General features: G+C 45.0%; 1 protein-coding gene and 1 long non-coding RNA gene across 17 annotated transcripts in view; one reads left to right on the forward strand and one right to left on the reverse strand.

Annotated features, from left to right (window-relative positions):
• LOC140074914 (ankyrin repeat and fibronectin type-III domain-containing protein 1-like) overlaps positions 1-15,038 on the forward strand; it is a 133,864-nt gene that overhangs the window by 97,008 nt on the left and 21,818 nt on the right. For 9 of the 15 annotated variants that reach the window (XM_072120226.1, XM_072120225.1, XM_072120222.1 and 6 more), the window contains 8 exons: positions 1,025-1,153; positions 10,082-10,286; positions 11,016-11,223; positions 11,838-12,032; positions 12,195-12,308; positions 12,909-13,006; positions 14,686-14,776; positions 14,919-15,026. In XM_072120226.1, coding sequence (XP_071976327.1) covers positions 1,025-1,153; positions 10,082-10,286; positions 11,016-11,223; positions 11,838-12,032; positions 12,195-12,308; positions 12,909-13,006; positions 14,686-14,776; positions 14,919-15,026 — 1,148 coding nt within the window. Of the gene's footprint in view, positions 1-815; positions 837-1,024; positions 1,154-10,081; positions 10,287-11,015; positions 11,224-11,837; positions 12,033-12,194; positions 12,309-12,908; positions 13,007-14,685; positions 14,777-14,918; positions 15,027-15,038 lie in introns of those variants that run through there. The other 6 variants (XM_072120227.1, XM_072120232.1, XM_072120235.1 and 3 more) reach the window with 4 other exon arrangements.
• The window catches only part of LOC140074919 (uncharacterized), a 304,822-nt gene that overhangs the window by 46,839 nt on the left and 242,945 nt on the right, over positions 1-15,038 (reverse strand). The window contains exon 7 of one of the 2 annotated variants that reach the window (XR_011849309.1): positions 3,810-6,064. The exons of the other annotated variant lie outside the window; for it this stretch is intronic. This is a non-coding gene — a long non-coding RNA (uncharacterized lncRNA). Of the gene's footprint in view, positions 1-3,809; positions 6,065-15,038 lie in introns of those variants that run through there. 2 annotated transcript variants of the gene reach the window in all.

Genomic DNA, 15,038 nt, shown 5'->3' on the forward strand with positions numbered 1-15,038 from the left:
AGCTCTCTCCTCCAGATTGTAAAGAAACATATTTTATCATCTATCTATGTATGTGTCTCTGTTCTATCCATATGTCTCACATCTATGTGTCATGTACTCATCTCCCATCTATCTATAGTCCTGATATCTGTAATATCTTGTATTGTATCTGTCAGCCTCTTATCCATCTACCATTTCCATGTAATATACGTCCTCCTATAACCCCGGGTGTCTAATAATTACCGGCCTATTAAGCAGCTGATAATGAGACGCCTCGCTGGGCCTCTCAGGTTATAACTATGGCTATCAGATTGACAGGCGGATAAATGAGGGAAGGAGGATGAGGAGGATGACAAGTGAGTGGAGCTCAGGGCTGCACATGATCCATTCCTTCTGCTTGTGGACATAATGGGACTTCCCTGTGTTTCCTCCTCATATCGCAGTCCATTTATGAATAATGGTTGGGGGTTATTGAGTCCCTTTTCTCTGTAGCGCTCGCAGCTGTATCTATATTGAGGCGCTCTCTACCACTTCAGCAGCAGATGAACACAAGCGCTAAGTTCATGCCCATAGGATGCGACCATCTCCTTGAGATAACGTAATGTGATTTCTCCTGGGTTACTTCAGGCAACAATTGTTTTCACTCAAAGCTTTGAGGATCCTGAAAGCCTGGACCTTACTCGGGGCCAAGTAACGTGCGCAGCGTGTTCATGCGCGGCTTGTGTGTGTTGTAGGGGTTGTCCATGTATCTGTATGTGTTACATATGCCTGCACAGACACCGCAGATCTGCCATGATTCATCTCTGCTGCAGTACAGTCTGTGCACAGGCTCTATAAATAGCCTCTGATACAATGCGGTACTGTACCAATCTCCAACATTTCTATTATTTAAGGCGACCATCATGGCTTACGGGAAGAAATTCCCCCTGTTTTTTTTTTATATCCCCGAGAAGACCTGTAGATGCTCTGTCCTTGGTCCTGAGAGCAGGGAGGAGCGAGTCCAGGAGCCTCCAGTAACACCTGCTGTGCTTTCTCCCACCTGCAGGTCCATTGGAGGACTCTCAAAGTTAACCCACAGGTTGTCCCTCAAGGAGAGATCAGAGAAGAAGAACGATGCTGAGCCTGCACCCCTGGAGCAGCCTGCATTCAGACCGAGATCACTGAGCATTGAATGGTGAGAAAAGTGGGATGGAGCCAGGTTGGGATAAGCCATGGTCTATGGAGAAGAGGTAGGGTAGAAGGTTATGGGCTGGTGACTTGTAGACTCTACAACGTTAGGTTAAGGTTTTGCATGAAAAGCAGATGTCTAGATGTTATTCTGTTCAAGATCTGAATGACAACTTTGTTGTGTAAGTCCCATGAGTCCCATGAGGTGATGACATGAAGAGTGGTGACATTAGCTAGATGGAGCTGAAGGAATGATGAACTGGATGGTGACCACACACTTGGAGGTTTAGGGTTTTTGCTTCCTGAGGTGACATGCCGATTTATGGTGTTGCAATTCAAAATTATTAGAAGGTTAAAGTGTTGCCTAAAAGTGGTCAACCCTTTGGAGGTAACCTGTCAACAAGTTTGAGGCCCCTTTAACGAACAGACCCATCAATCATGTAAAGGTAAAAGTAGTACTTAACTCCTCAGCTCTCTTTAGGTATTGTCCATGGAGATCTGTGTACCCATACTGTCCATATATGTCCTAACACTCTTAGCACTTTGTGTTAAACTGATCCTCAGCACCTCCCTTCTGCTCTGGTAAAAGCTATATCAGATTTTAGGTTGGATACTACAGCAGTTACTCAGAGCAGGGGGACTGTGGAGCATCTCAATGCAGAGAGCTAAGAGAACAGCAGTGTGAGGACACCTCCAGTGCAATAATGTAAAGATCTCTGGGTGTGCAGACAGAGAAGGGAACCTTTAATAAGTACTGAGGTAAATGGTCTTCTCTCTACTTATCATAGGCCCTGTGTATCTATAGGTAAGTGATCGTGAATCTACATGTACCTGCATACAGGAATGACTGGTTTTCCATATATTTTGCTGTGGTTGTGTGATTTCACATCTTGGCCCTATATACAATATACTTGACAAGAGGTAAGATGCAGTGAAGACAGTGTAAGCTTTGTAATTAGGGCTCAGCATGACATTCCCTCATAACTAACAGCATTGTCATATCTGCCAAATGTTTCCGAACCAGGTAATGTGCCCCGAGGAAGCGGAGAACTGGCACTCGGGTCACATGCATGGAAAATCCTGTCATTCATGCTACACTGGCAGCAGTCACAAAGACGTACACAATGTACGACCCCAGGGAAGCCGACATTAGTCATTTTGTTACATATGCTAAAGTTGTTAAAGGGCGCTGTATGCAGGGGAACATTTTCATTCAATTTGTGTGAGATATAGGGGGAAATTATGGGGGACATTTATGTGACTGCTAACACAGACTGTTCATTCTCTTATACAGTCTCTTTCCAATGCAGGTGTAGCAGTCACATCCTGATGTGTAAAGGAGCCCAAAAGTCCCTTTGCCACATAAAAATATAACCCGGTCTGTATAGTATAAGTAATGTATGTACACAGTGACTACACCAGCAGAATAGTGAGTGCAGCTCTGTAGTATAATACAGGATGTAACTCAGGATCAGTACAGGAGAAGTAATGTCATGTATGTACACAGTGACTGCACCAGCAGCAGAATAGTGAGTGCAGCTCTGGGGTATAATACAGGATGTAACTCAGGATCATTACAGGATAAGTAATGTCATGTATGTACACAGTGACTGCACCAGCAGCAGAATAGTGAGTGCAGCTCTGGAGTATAATACAGGATGTAACTCAGGATCAGTACAGGTTAAGTAATGTCATGTATGTACACAGTGACTGCACCAGCAGAATAGTTAGTGCAGATCTGGAGTATAATACAGGATGTAACTCAGGATCAGTACAGGAGAAGTAATGTCATGTATGTATACAGTGACTGCACCAGCAGAATAGTGAGTGCAGCTCTGGGGTATAATACAGGATGTAACTCAGGATCAATACAGGATAAGTAATGTCATGTATGTACACAGTGACTGCACCAGCAGCAGAATAGTGAGTGCAGCTCTGGAGTAGAATACAGGATGTAACTCCGGATCAGTACAGGATAAGTAATGTCATGTATGTACACAGTGACTGCACCAGCAGCAGAATAGTTAGTGCAGATCTGGAGTATAATACAGGATGTAACTCAGGATCAGTACAGGATAAGTAATGTCATGTATGTACACAGTGACTGCACCAGCAGCAGAATAGTGAGTGCAGCTCTGGGGTATAATACAGGATGTAACTCAGGATCAGTACAGGATAAGTAATGTCATGTATGTACACAGTGACTGCACCAGCAGCAGGATAGTGAGTGCAGCTCTGGAATATAATACAGGATGTAACTCAGGATCAGTACAGGATAAGTAATGTCATGTATGTACACAGTGACTGCACCAGCAGCAGAATAGTGAGTGCAGCTCTGGGGTATAATACAGGATGTAACTCAGTCTCATCCCGGTATAAGTAATGTCATGTATGTACACAGTGACTGCACCAGCAGCAGAATAGTGAGTGTATCTCTGGAGTATATTACATGATATAACTCAGGATCAGTACAGGATAAGTAATGTCATGTATGTACACAGTGACTGCACCACCAGCAGCAGAATAGTGAGTGCAGCTCTGGAGTATAATACGGGATGTAACTCAGGATCAGTACAGGATAAGTAATGTCATGTATGTACACAGTGACTGCACCAGCAGCAGAATAGTGAGTGCAGCTCTGTGGTATAACAGGGGATGTAAATCGGAATCACTGTAAAAAGTAATACATTTACAACGCGTAATCTCATTAAGTGTAAGCATTGGTGGTCTACGGTGGCAGTATGGGGGAGAAGAGAGTTATAGAATGTAATATATATACATATATATAACTAAGGCAGGTAAAATGAATATTGCATGTTTCAGTTCTGCCTCATTATGGAATATTCCATAGTTCATTGTAGCTGATTCCCGTTGTGAATATGATTTATTGCAGATATATTGCATTTTCTTATGTGGGTTTTTTTTTCGGAAAGTGTCCAAGTGATTACATTCCTTGTGTAATAAGATGCCAGCGTCTGCCACACTTCCCTGGTCCTCCCATCTCTCACTAATGACCCTGGAGTCTCTTTGCTTTAGAGAGTAATGCTATCTGGGAGTTGTTGTACAAGGCGCTGGGGTTCTTGGACGGGGCCCATGTTCTTGTGGACTGCGGTGTGTGTGTGAAAGTACTTCGTGGTGGGCTCACAAGCCAAGAGGCGAACGCAGAGACTTGGCCGGGAGCGCACACGGGGCGGATGGAATGGGGACTGGAAGGCACATAAACAGTAGGGCTTTTCCCACCCATTCTGGGAAACCTATGTGGGCCTGTGGTGGGGGGAAATAAATGAAGTCTGTCAAGTTTGTGGTTTCTCTTCCTGGTGCCTTGTTAATATCTTATTGAGATTCTGTCTCACAAAATAGAAATCATGTTTATTGGAGTCATTAGATCTGCTCTTAGAGGCAGGATACCAACATGAAACTCATACTCTGGGTTTCCTGTATTGGGTTTCATGGCGTGCCAGGGAGCTGAGTACATATTACACGGCCATGTTCTAACGCACTAGCTATGTAGATACCAATCAGAGCTAAGCTTTGAATCTTTAAAGTGCTGTGGTAAAATGAAAGCTGTCCTGTGATTGGTGGGTAGGGGGCAACTACCATACATACTATTTAGATGATAAATGAAGCCAAATGTAGTGTAATTCTATTAAAATTTGCTCCCAAATCTATTATTCAGGGGATTTTACTATTACATCCAGTGCGCTAGTATACTCCCCTGACAGGGCACGATTTTGGATAACAAATCGCTTCAATTCAGGAAATCTTGGTGAATGGGCCATGGCTAGGGCACTCCTGCAGCCCTGGCTACTTATACATCTGTATATGTCAGGAAAAGTGGTACAGGGGCTTCCGAAATATAGTCAATAGCTCAAATGGCAGATTTCTTTATATATTTACCTCAGAAATCGCTCATATCTGGTACTATTGGGCAGAATGTACTGAATGTAGCACAAGGCATTTTTGACAGTATTTGGCACAAATTATGACCAGTTTCTGTCACATACACAATATTTACCTCACAATGTATTCCTCACATCCTCCATCATCACAGGAGCGGTGTGAGCCCAGTATGGTCTAATCTCCAGAGCATAACCTTTTGTACAGGGAATTTTAGGACTTCATTTGTAGTCCTATCCCAGCACTGGTTGAAGCAGCTGAGCCCACAACATGCCCTAAGCATAAAACATAAAAATGTTGTTCATGTTTGGGGGGTACGTGTCCTCACAAGTCTCCTGTGCTGGTGGTTTGATGGGGTGGCGCAGGTATTCGGCAGGTCTTCAGTGAGGAAGATGAGAAGCGCAATGTGCTGTGGCTCGGCGAAAACCAGGTAGTGTGTGCATCGTGAGGTAAAGGGGCATGTTATTTCATCAGATGTATATAGACAACGCGTGGCAGTACCATTATGTACCTCACATGTATGACCTAGCTAGTGGTTTGTATGGGGTTGGCATCATTGTGGAAGATGTGAATAAATCCTGTAGGATCCTAGGTGAATGCAATAGTGAAGAGACTTAAAATCAGTCCTCCAGGATACTAATCCATCTGGCAGATTATAAAAGTATTAGTGGGGACAAAAGCCTCATATAGTGAATTTATCCCGCCCATTAAAGTATAGAAGAGTGATTCTAGTCACTGACAGCAAGAAGAGATCTTGGTGATGATGAGCTACAATTAAAAGGGTTAATAATAATGAAAGAATCGCCTTTCTCTTCCATGGGCTGTGTGTAATATTGCAGACCTTGCAGCTTATTCCTATTCTCTGCAGTACCTGGCACAGGCCATGGGCAGCGGTGGCGCTGTTTCTCATCTAATACAAACCCATTAATTTTTGTTATATAATGTTAGGTATCACTGTGACTCCTCTTCATGCACACTCTGCTACCACATACAGGTGTGCACAGGGGCCATAACCTGTGACCTGAAAAGAGAAACACAAAGAAATGGTAATTAATTACACCGAAAACATGTCTTGTACACTTGCGTCCCCTTCATTAAAACTAGGTTATGTGCACATTAGTGCGGCCTGTGCTGTCATCCATAACTCTCATTATACATCTCCTCCTCCCATATCCCTGGAAATCTATGGAATATAATCATCCAGGAACAAGTCTCTTTATATATAAGGTGGACCTTTTCTAGGTCAGATATCTGATATTATAAATCAGTGGTCACATCTTGTTTTGTTGCTGTAAGAATATGTATATTCCCCTGTAATCCCCCATGACTTTCCCCATCTTTTGTAGAAGAATATGGCAGCATTCACACAGGGACAGCTTGTTCCATATTCCTTTATATTCATGCAGTGATTATAACACAAGTTGTGAGTCCTGCAGGCACTGTCCCTTTATCAGAGCAGTAGGGGGCGCTCATGGCCTGTCGTCCCTGCAGCGTGATGTAAACCTTGTAATTTTGGATGCTATTTCCCAGGACAACGAGTTTTCTCCATTTCTGTGGAAAACAATCCCGAGGCCAATTCCCGGGTTGTATGTAAACCTTCTCTCCATAGTAGCACCCTGGCCATCGCACAATGACGGGTGACCACACACTATGCCACGATGAATGGCCCAGCCTGTAAACAAGCTGCGGCCCATCGTAACAGCAGGGGTCCGGATCATACAATGACCTACAAGCGGGGTCTCCCCAGCTGTTGTGGGAGTACAACTCCCAGCATGCCCTGCTCCGCAGCATCGCCTCTTCTCGAAGTCTCCCCAGACTTTTATTCTTTTTTTATCTGTATACGCATTGTATGACAATCTATATATAGAGAGAGGATAACGCTGATCGTATATTATATCCTGGCTGGCTCCAGCCATAGACAAGGTAAACACTCGCCTGCTGTAGGTAGGGACATAGCAGAGACTGGCATGCCGGGAATGTGGCAGGATAATCTATGCTATGATTGGCCCACGTCTAGTTAATATTAGGAGCTTTTAGGGGCCACATATTTTCGGTTGTGCTGGGGCTGATATTATGTGCTTGATTATCTTTCTTCCACAGGAATAGTATATATCGTTATTTTTATCACAGTAGTAAAATAGAAAATGTTCAGTGAGTGGAAAAGCCCTGGGACACCCAGGAGGGGGCGCTGTACAGGGACCCCAAGAAAAGAGCGGGAACGACATTTATGGAATTTTATGCAATACTCTAAATCTTCATAAAAAATGTTTGGTATATTAAGCCTATATAAAATGATCGTGTAGTGATGTACTTGTCATACTTGTCTGATGGCACCTCGTGGCAGCACGTCCCGTGGCACACTGATGGCTTCTCAATTGTTTTGTTACATTAATAGGGAGACTAATGCGGCAATTGCTTACAAATATAGAGGAAAGTAGGACATCCGCACAGCCCTGGCATATGTCACCTTGGTCCCTCTCTAGGTAATACCCCACATCTTGGTCCAGAAGGAGTTAAAGGGCAGTATTAGGGCAGCGGCAGAGAAGATCTCTATTTTGTCATTGTATTCTGTTTCCAGAAATAGATCTGCCACCCTATGGCCAAGAGGAGAGAAGATAATGAGAGTTATTTACCATTTTCTGTGGGGTCAGGCTGCGGCCCCCATAGCGTTACTTCCATGTCCCCGATATCCTCATCATGTGGTAATGTACGGCTCCGGCAGCCATCACCATAGAAACGCCTATACCGGCATCCATCATCCCATTGCTTTCCCTACATCCCAGACCGATTTACATTTAGAGAAATAATTCTATAGCATCCATGATTTTCAGATGAGTGATCTTTATATATACGGTCATCCAGTATCTCTGGGGCATAGGGCAGTGAAGGAGCCCTGGGGGTCTAGGACATTAAAGGGGTTAATGTAAGCATCCCTGATAGTTTGGAGTAGTGAAGAGTTATCGCTAACCCGTCACCAGGAATGTCATTTTAGCTGGTGGCATATTACAAAAGCCTATGCTATACTGATTTTAAAAACACCTTAGTCAGCAGTCATTCAGTACTTTATATATGTTTAATTCACATTACCTGACTCCCTGGCAGCAGCGTGTGGTGAGTCCTGGGATGGGGGAGGGGGGGGGGATGTTGCTGCAGCCTGTGTCTCATGCATACCTCCTCTACTCCATACCACAGAGTAGATTGACCTAGGCTGCGGCTACCCCCCTGGGACTCGCCACAAGCTGCTGGCAGGGAGCCAGGTAATTTGAAATGAAATTATGTAAAGTACTGAAATAACTCAGAATGCTGACAAAGGCGTTTTTAAAATCCGTATAGCATAGGCTATTGTAATATGTCATCAGTTAAAATGACATTCCTGGTGACGGGTGCGCTTTAGGGTGTGCATACCAGTCAGTTTGGATGAATGTAAACACCTTGGGTGACTTTGGGCAGCAAAGGGTTAGTATCCCTGGTGGTCTAGTGCAGGAGCCATTCACACTGCCTCTACAGACACAGCTGTACATGAATGTAGAAGGTGATCTATCTCCTTGTGGCAACACTGACAGGCCAGAGGACAGGGAGTGTTGTCATAGGGTCAGTAAAGAACCTGTTCTTATTTTATGGCTTTATTTTCTTTAATGCTTCAGAGATATAAGGCAAAGTTGTCTTGCTAGCTTGCTATATCCACTATGGATACCCTGCTAGGGCCTGGGTACACAGCAGTGTATATATAGTGCACTTAGCGAGTGTCCACAGTGCTACGAGCCGGGCCAGGGGAGTGTATAAACTGGGAATGTGTGGTCCTCGTAACCCCGACCCTGTGCCGATTCCAGTCAGCCTGGTGCCGAGGTTCAAGTTTCACCCCCTGGAGAATGAAAGTCGCCATATTTAGCATGAACTTGTACTGGCCATGAGGGAAGAGAAGGGAGGGGGTGTAGGGAATAGCTATAGAAGAAGACGGGAGAATTATCCCAGCTCTACTCGATAAGGACATCCATAGAAAGGCAATCTGAGCACTAAAATATACCGCAATTAGCCCGATTATTCTCCACCTGTTCCCCAGACTAGGGATGGCTAACACAATTAGCAGTATTGGGGGCTTTATATAGTGCAGCAGGGCCCCTGCTATATCCCTGGGACGGGTAGAGTATAGGCGCGGTATAGGACAGGTTTCCTATGGAGACAGTCAGTGGAATTCTCGCCCTTCTCTCCCGGTGCCGGATTTAAAGGGTCTGAAGTGGCTCAGTCTCCAGAGCAAATTCTTACCCGGAGACACGAGTTCTTAGTGAGTTATTTGAGTTATTAACTCAAGACAGTCAGACGGACCCCTCCACGCCTTGACTGGCATCAAGATGGTTAACGAATAAAAATAATAAAATAATGCGCTGTCCCGTCAGCTACTGTAAATCATATAGGGGTGCTAGATTAGGGGGTGCCATAACATTTCTGGAGAGACAGAGAGGTGTTGTGACACGGCCGTGTAATAAATGTGTGCATGGGGTCATCTCCCCGCGCCAAACGGAGAAAGAATCTCCTAACTGTGTATATATCTGTCTCCAGCCCGGCTGCTCGCCCGCGCTCCATGTATAGCCACCCATAAACACACATCAGGTACAAAGGAGCAGACACTATGGATGACGTATGAGCCGCTTCTCATATGCTTTCTGACTATATGGTGGACACCAAGCAAAAAAACAGAGCTACTACTTGCTGAACTGAGATGATGCTGCTAGTAAATGACTCCAAAATTTACCCAAAACTAAAATTTCTGTATAGTTACTGAAATGTTGTTGAAAATATCACTTAAAGGGAATCTGCAGACTGTGTTGGGCATTGGTCCACACCTTTGTGTATGCTCTTGAGCTTTCCTGTAGCCCTTCCATCCTGCTGCAAGTAAAAGCTGCAGTAGGCTCTGGATGAACTCTACAGCAGTCACTCAGAGCAGCGGGGAGGGGCTGTGGATTATTTATACAGCCTTCCAGATATTTATTAATGGTGAGACAGTCATTGGGTTCATTCTCTTATTCTTTCTTCTCTCAAGTAGGTCGCCCTCACCAAAAATGACACAACAGATGAGGGACCTCCAGTTGGGGCAGCCCAAGAAGCCATCGGGCCCCTCCTCACCCAATGCCGCCAAGAGACTCTACAGAAACCTGTCTGGGAAGTTTAGAGTCAACTACACGTCCTTCGATGAAAGCAGCTTGGCCGCACGGAACGAGAAGGAGCGGCTGCGGAAATCGTGTCTGGTGCGTCTACAGTGTATGAACAGTGTCCTAGCCACGGCCGTAAGCTGATGTAGAGACAAGAGATACCAAGTCAAAAACAAGCCAGGGTCAATTACAGAAGATCAGCAAGTCAAGGATTAGCAGTGTCAGGAAACGAGCTAAAGGCAGTAACATGGGAAGCCGTCAGTATGCAGGAACACAGGAACATACACATTTTTATTGCTCAGCCGCCTTCACTTACATTGGTCGGGGACATAATAGTGGCCGTGTGCTAACCCTTTAAGAAGATGTGATGGCAGGTGCACATTTCAGGTGTAAGGAAGGGACGGTGTGGGGGGTGTCTGAAAGCTTCCTGGCCATCTCCCAGCCATCCTATTAACATACCTGTTATGCATTATACATTACTCTACCAGTTTTTGTATACAGCACCTGTGCTGACCAATGTGTTGTGGTTACAGACTGCAGGAGCTGTATAGTACACTAGGATATTACTAACAAAACATTTTTGCAAATCTATCTAGTAATTTAGTTGCATTGAAGCAATAGAAGAAGAATTGTGTACGGCCTGTCTGTATCATATGACAGACGTGAGGTCAAATTATGTGAGGTCAAATTATCAAACCATTCAATAATAAAATTCTGGTTGGCTGCTGTGGCCACTAGGGGGAGCAACATTGGAAAGCAGTACTTACCTGTGACACAGATATGGACGTACTGTATGTAGCGCAGTTACTAATGATCTCCATACAGTTTCAGGGGAACGCTGCTCTCTTTGAGGCAGTAGAAATGCAGGACCTTGACCGGGTGCAAGAACTATTGAAGCAATACAGTGTGGAGGAGCTGGACCTCAACACCCCCAATAGCGAGGGGCTGCTGCCGCTGGATATCGCCATTATGACCAACAACGCTCCAATTGCCAAGACGCTGCTACAAGCCGGAGCAAAGGAGAGTCCTCACTGTGAGTACATACACAGGAGTCCACCCTGCATTATGAGTGTGAGTTCAAAGCGGTCAGTCCTACAGATAAATATGTGATCTGCTATCCACAGGATCTTGTGGATAGATGACAGTACTTGGGATAACCTGTTGAATTCATCCTAATTTAAAGGGGTTTGCTCATGAAAGAAAATTTCAATCCCCTAGTGATGTTTACACAATAAAGATCATTTTTAACCCCCATACTTTTGCTAACTCCATACGGGGCTCTTAAATGAGGACAGCTTACAAAAGACAGTACTTTGGAATATATGAATTGGTTACAGAAATATTGTATGGGAAGGTTTACCTGGATCCCTGCCAGCTCACCCACAGAAGTCCCGGGATTGGGCTTTTCAAAGGGATAGTTTGAATTCAGCATCGATCCCTCCCCCCTCCCACAACCTCCCTCTATTCCAGCATCCACTTGTGACGTAGGGGTCCCCATTTAAAAAGAGCCCTGTGGTGACAGGTTCCCCTAAGTAAATGGAGCAGATCTGCAATACCAGAAGCGGAGCCTTTGTTGTAATGTGATGTCCCCCCCCCCCCCCCCCTGTGCATACATTATAATAACCGCAGTCAGTTCTGTCCCTGTAGTTATGAGCCTGGAAAGCAGATCGCTCCACCTGTCCACGTTGGTCCGGGAGGCGGAGCAAAGGGTGAACGACCTCACAGCTCAGGTGGTCAATGAAGCCCCAAATGTAGATTGTTCTGAAAAGGAAAAGCAGCTGAAATCGTGGGAATGGAGATACCGGCTCTACAAGCGCATGAAGGCAGGATTTGAGCATGCTCGTAAGTTCACACCTATGACCTTGTATCAACAGGGCATTCACAACCTCTGAATAATGAACTATGATATTGAATCATAAAAGACAATATTTATATATTTTCAGGTAGCAAGAACCAGAAATGTAACCCTCCTGTAACAGATTCTCCTTCTGTGCTGTTTAATAGGAGTCCCGGATCCCCCAACCAATGTCCGTCTAGCCGTCACCAGTAGCTACACCCTACAAGTCACATTCCAGGAGCCCCTGAGCGTCAACTCGGCCGTAGTCACTAAATACAAAGGTAATCATGGAAATGGCAAAAAATAATGGGAGAGAACACCACACATATGAACCACACTTCCCTGGTGGGATGGGGGGCTGAGGAACCCCCCTCCTCCACAGAGGTGGGGCCTGTATGTATCCCACATTATTAAACATCCTATAAAAGTTGGGAATACCCTTAACTATGGGGGTTATCACGTATAATAAATATGATCAGCTGGTTATGACTGAGTGATGTGCTGGCTAACACCTATTATTCCTGGTGGTCAGGGTGACATAAGCCTAATAGTCTTGGTGTTTTATGATGGGACATAGATTGATGGTGGTGTTCTAGCAGGGGAGTGTCTGGTTAAGTATCAGGTTCTGTAAGTTTGTTCTTAAGTTGAATTGAGTTGTATTTGTAAGTTGGAACAGGTATATTTGTATGTGTAATTCCAGACAAAAATGTTTTGGTCTCTGTGACAATTAAATTTTCTTAATCGTTGTGACAACTCAAAATGAATAATAAAGCTGTATTGCAGTCACCTGTGATAACTCTTACATCCAGAGGTTCATCTGTAGCCGAGTTATAATTTGGGGCCTGCCTGTGTGTATAACACTTGTGTATGTCATTCTATAGTGGAATGGAGTTTGTCATCATCGTTCTCTCCGAATGTGGGAGAAGTCGTCATCGAGAAGCTGAGAAACCTCCAGTTCAATATTCGGGGTCTTGTTTCGGTAAGTGATACTTGCTCTGCTCCGCTATTATATAATGAGATCAGAATTTTTTGGCCAAATTAATTGCTGCCCTCTAGTTTCCATACATTCATTAAAGGGGTTGTATAATAACCATAGTCACAGTGCAATGAGGAGTTTTCTTCCCTTGCTGCTATCACAGGGATGTGTTGCTGTGTCAGCCATGTTTTGCTGCAGGGCCTCATTCTTGCTTGCTTCCCCTCGTGCTCGTCGGTTGTTAGGGCTTCTTCATAGTCTGGGTGCAGTTTTTGGGGATTTTATCATGTATTAGATCTCAGTGTATGCTTATAGCTTGTATCACCACAACTTTCAGCTGTAGGGCATGCTGGGAGTTGTAGTTTTGCAGCAGCTGCATATGCTCTCACTTTATGAATGGCCATTGTTTTCCTCCCTTTGTATGTAATATACAATATTATGTTCAGTTTTCCATTCTGCTGGTTCTAATGAAGGGCCCTGGCATCTTGTCAGCAGTCGTCTTGTCTGGTGGCACGGCCTAGACAGTGCCGCAGCAGATGGACTGTAGACAATGCAGCAGGTGAATGCAGATTTACAACACTGGGAAATAATGACCAAATTCCTAATTGCCTCTCCTACAAAACCCTATAAATTCTCTATATAGATAATATTAGGCACTTTATTCAGGCGTCTCCTACAAGTGTCTGTCATGACTCCCACCCCCACCCTTTATCCCCACTCTCATAATAAATCAGGACTTGGCCATCCGCCACCTACACAGATCAAAACCCTCTCACCAGCTCCATAGCTAATTGGGGAACAGGAGCTGTGACTCCACTCCGTCACCTTTTCTATCTCTGGGGCTCAACCCCTACAGCTAACAAGGTCACAGGCTGGTCGGGGGTGGTGAGCCGAGCTGTTTTATCTCTCTGAGAACGGCATGACAGCTGGATGTGCCTCCCCGGCATCACCCCAAACCTCCGCCACCACCACAGCATTGTGTCTGCACTGGGATCTCACAGGCCGAATGATGGATGAGCTTCTGACAATGTGACCTGCACAGCAGCAGCATAGACATGAGCACATACTATACTGTATCAAAGTGTTCGTTGCAGAGATTAACACTGAAACGTTTCTCGGCTGTGATAAGGCAGGTTTGACAGTCTGGAAGTTGGCATGTGTTACAGGACCCCATTCTATTGTTTCCGGGCTCACGTTACACAGGAGATGACAGGAGCGCAATGGCACAATGACAATCATAGAAGAATATCTACGCTCTCTACATGTGCTTTCTGTGCTATCCCTCAGTTATTCCTGCAGAAAACAGCATTGCCTGAGGAGCCAAGTCATGTCTGGGGGTCACCCTAGTGCACCGGCAGAGCAAGGAACCTATTGCTTCATCCTCAGCCATGGCTTTATACTGTATGGGCATTCCCAGGATGCTGATACGGTTCTCCAGTAGGAGGGATGTTGAGTATCTGACACTTGCTGTCAGATATTGAGAGCCCCTCCGTCCCCCAAAAACCACAAGTGGAAAAGTCACAAAGTGCATGGAGTGTCACCTCATCCTCATGATGGCTTCTAGTAGCTGTGAATGGGCGAGCGGAGCGCTGAGCACACACCATACATTTGCCAGTATATGTGTAATTGTGTATAATACACGTTAACCATATATGTGCCTTTATGTTATATCTGATCTTTCACAGGGCACCAGATATTATGTGCAAGTGTCTGCATATAACATGAAAGGCTGGGGACCTCCGCAGACATCACTTCCAGCATTTGCCATCCCATCTAGTAAGTGTAATATATACTTGCACTTATTTCAGGGCAAAAGGTACAGGGATATAAAATCTCCTCCATGGTGCATCAGGTGTTTGGCGTGACAGTGGGGCCTGGTGACCTGTGTAACATTTATCTTCCCATCACTGTTCCCCAGACTGGAGAGAGTACGATGGTCGGCCACCAAGAAGGAGAGGCCAAGCAGAAGCCCTTGATCTGCTGCTCGGTCAGGTGAAGACTGGTCACCAGCACTGTGTGTGCCATGGTAAGACGGACC

The sequence above is a fragment of the Engystomops pustulosus genome, chromosome 8 (genome assembly GCF_040894005.1).
Source record: "Engystomops pustulosus chromosome 8, aEngPut4.maternal, whole genome shotgun sequence".
NCBI lineage: Eukaryota > Metazoa > Chordata > Amphibia > Anura > Leptodactylidae > Engystomops > Engystomops pustulosus.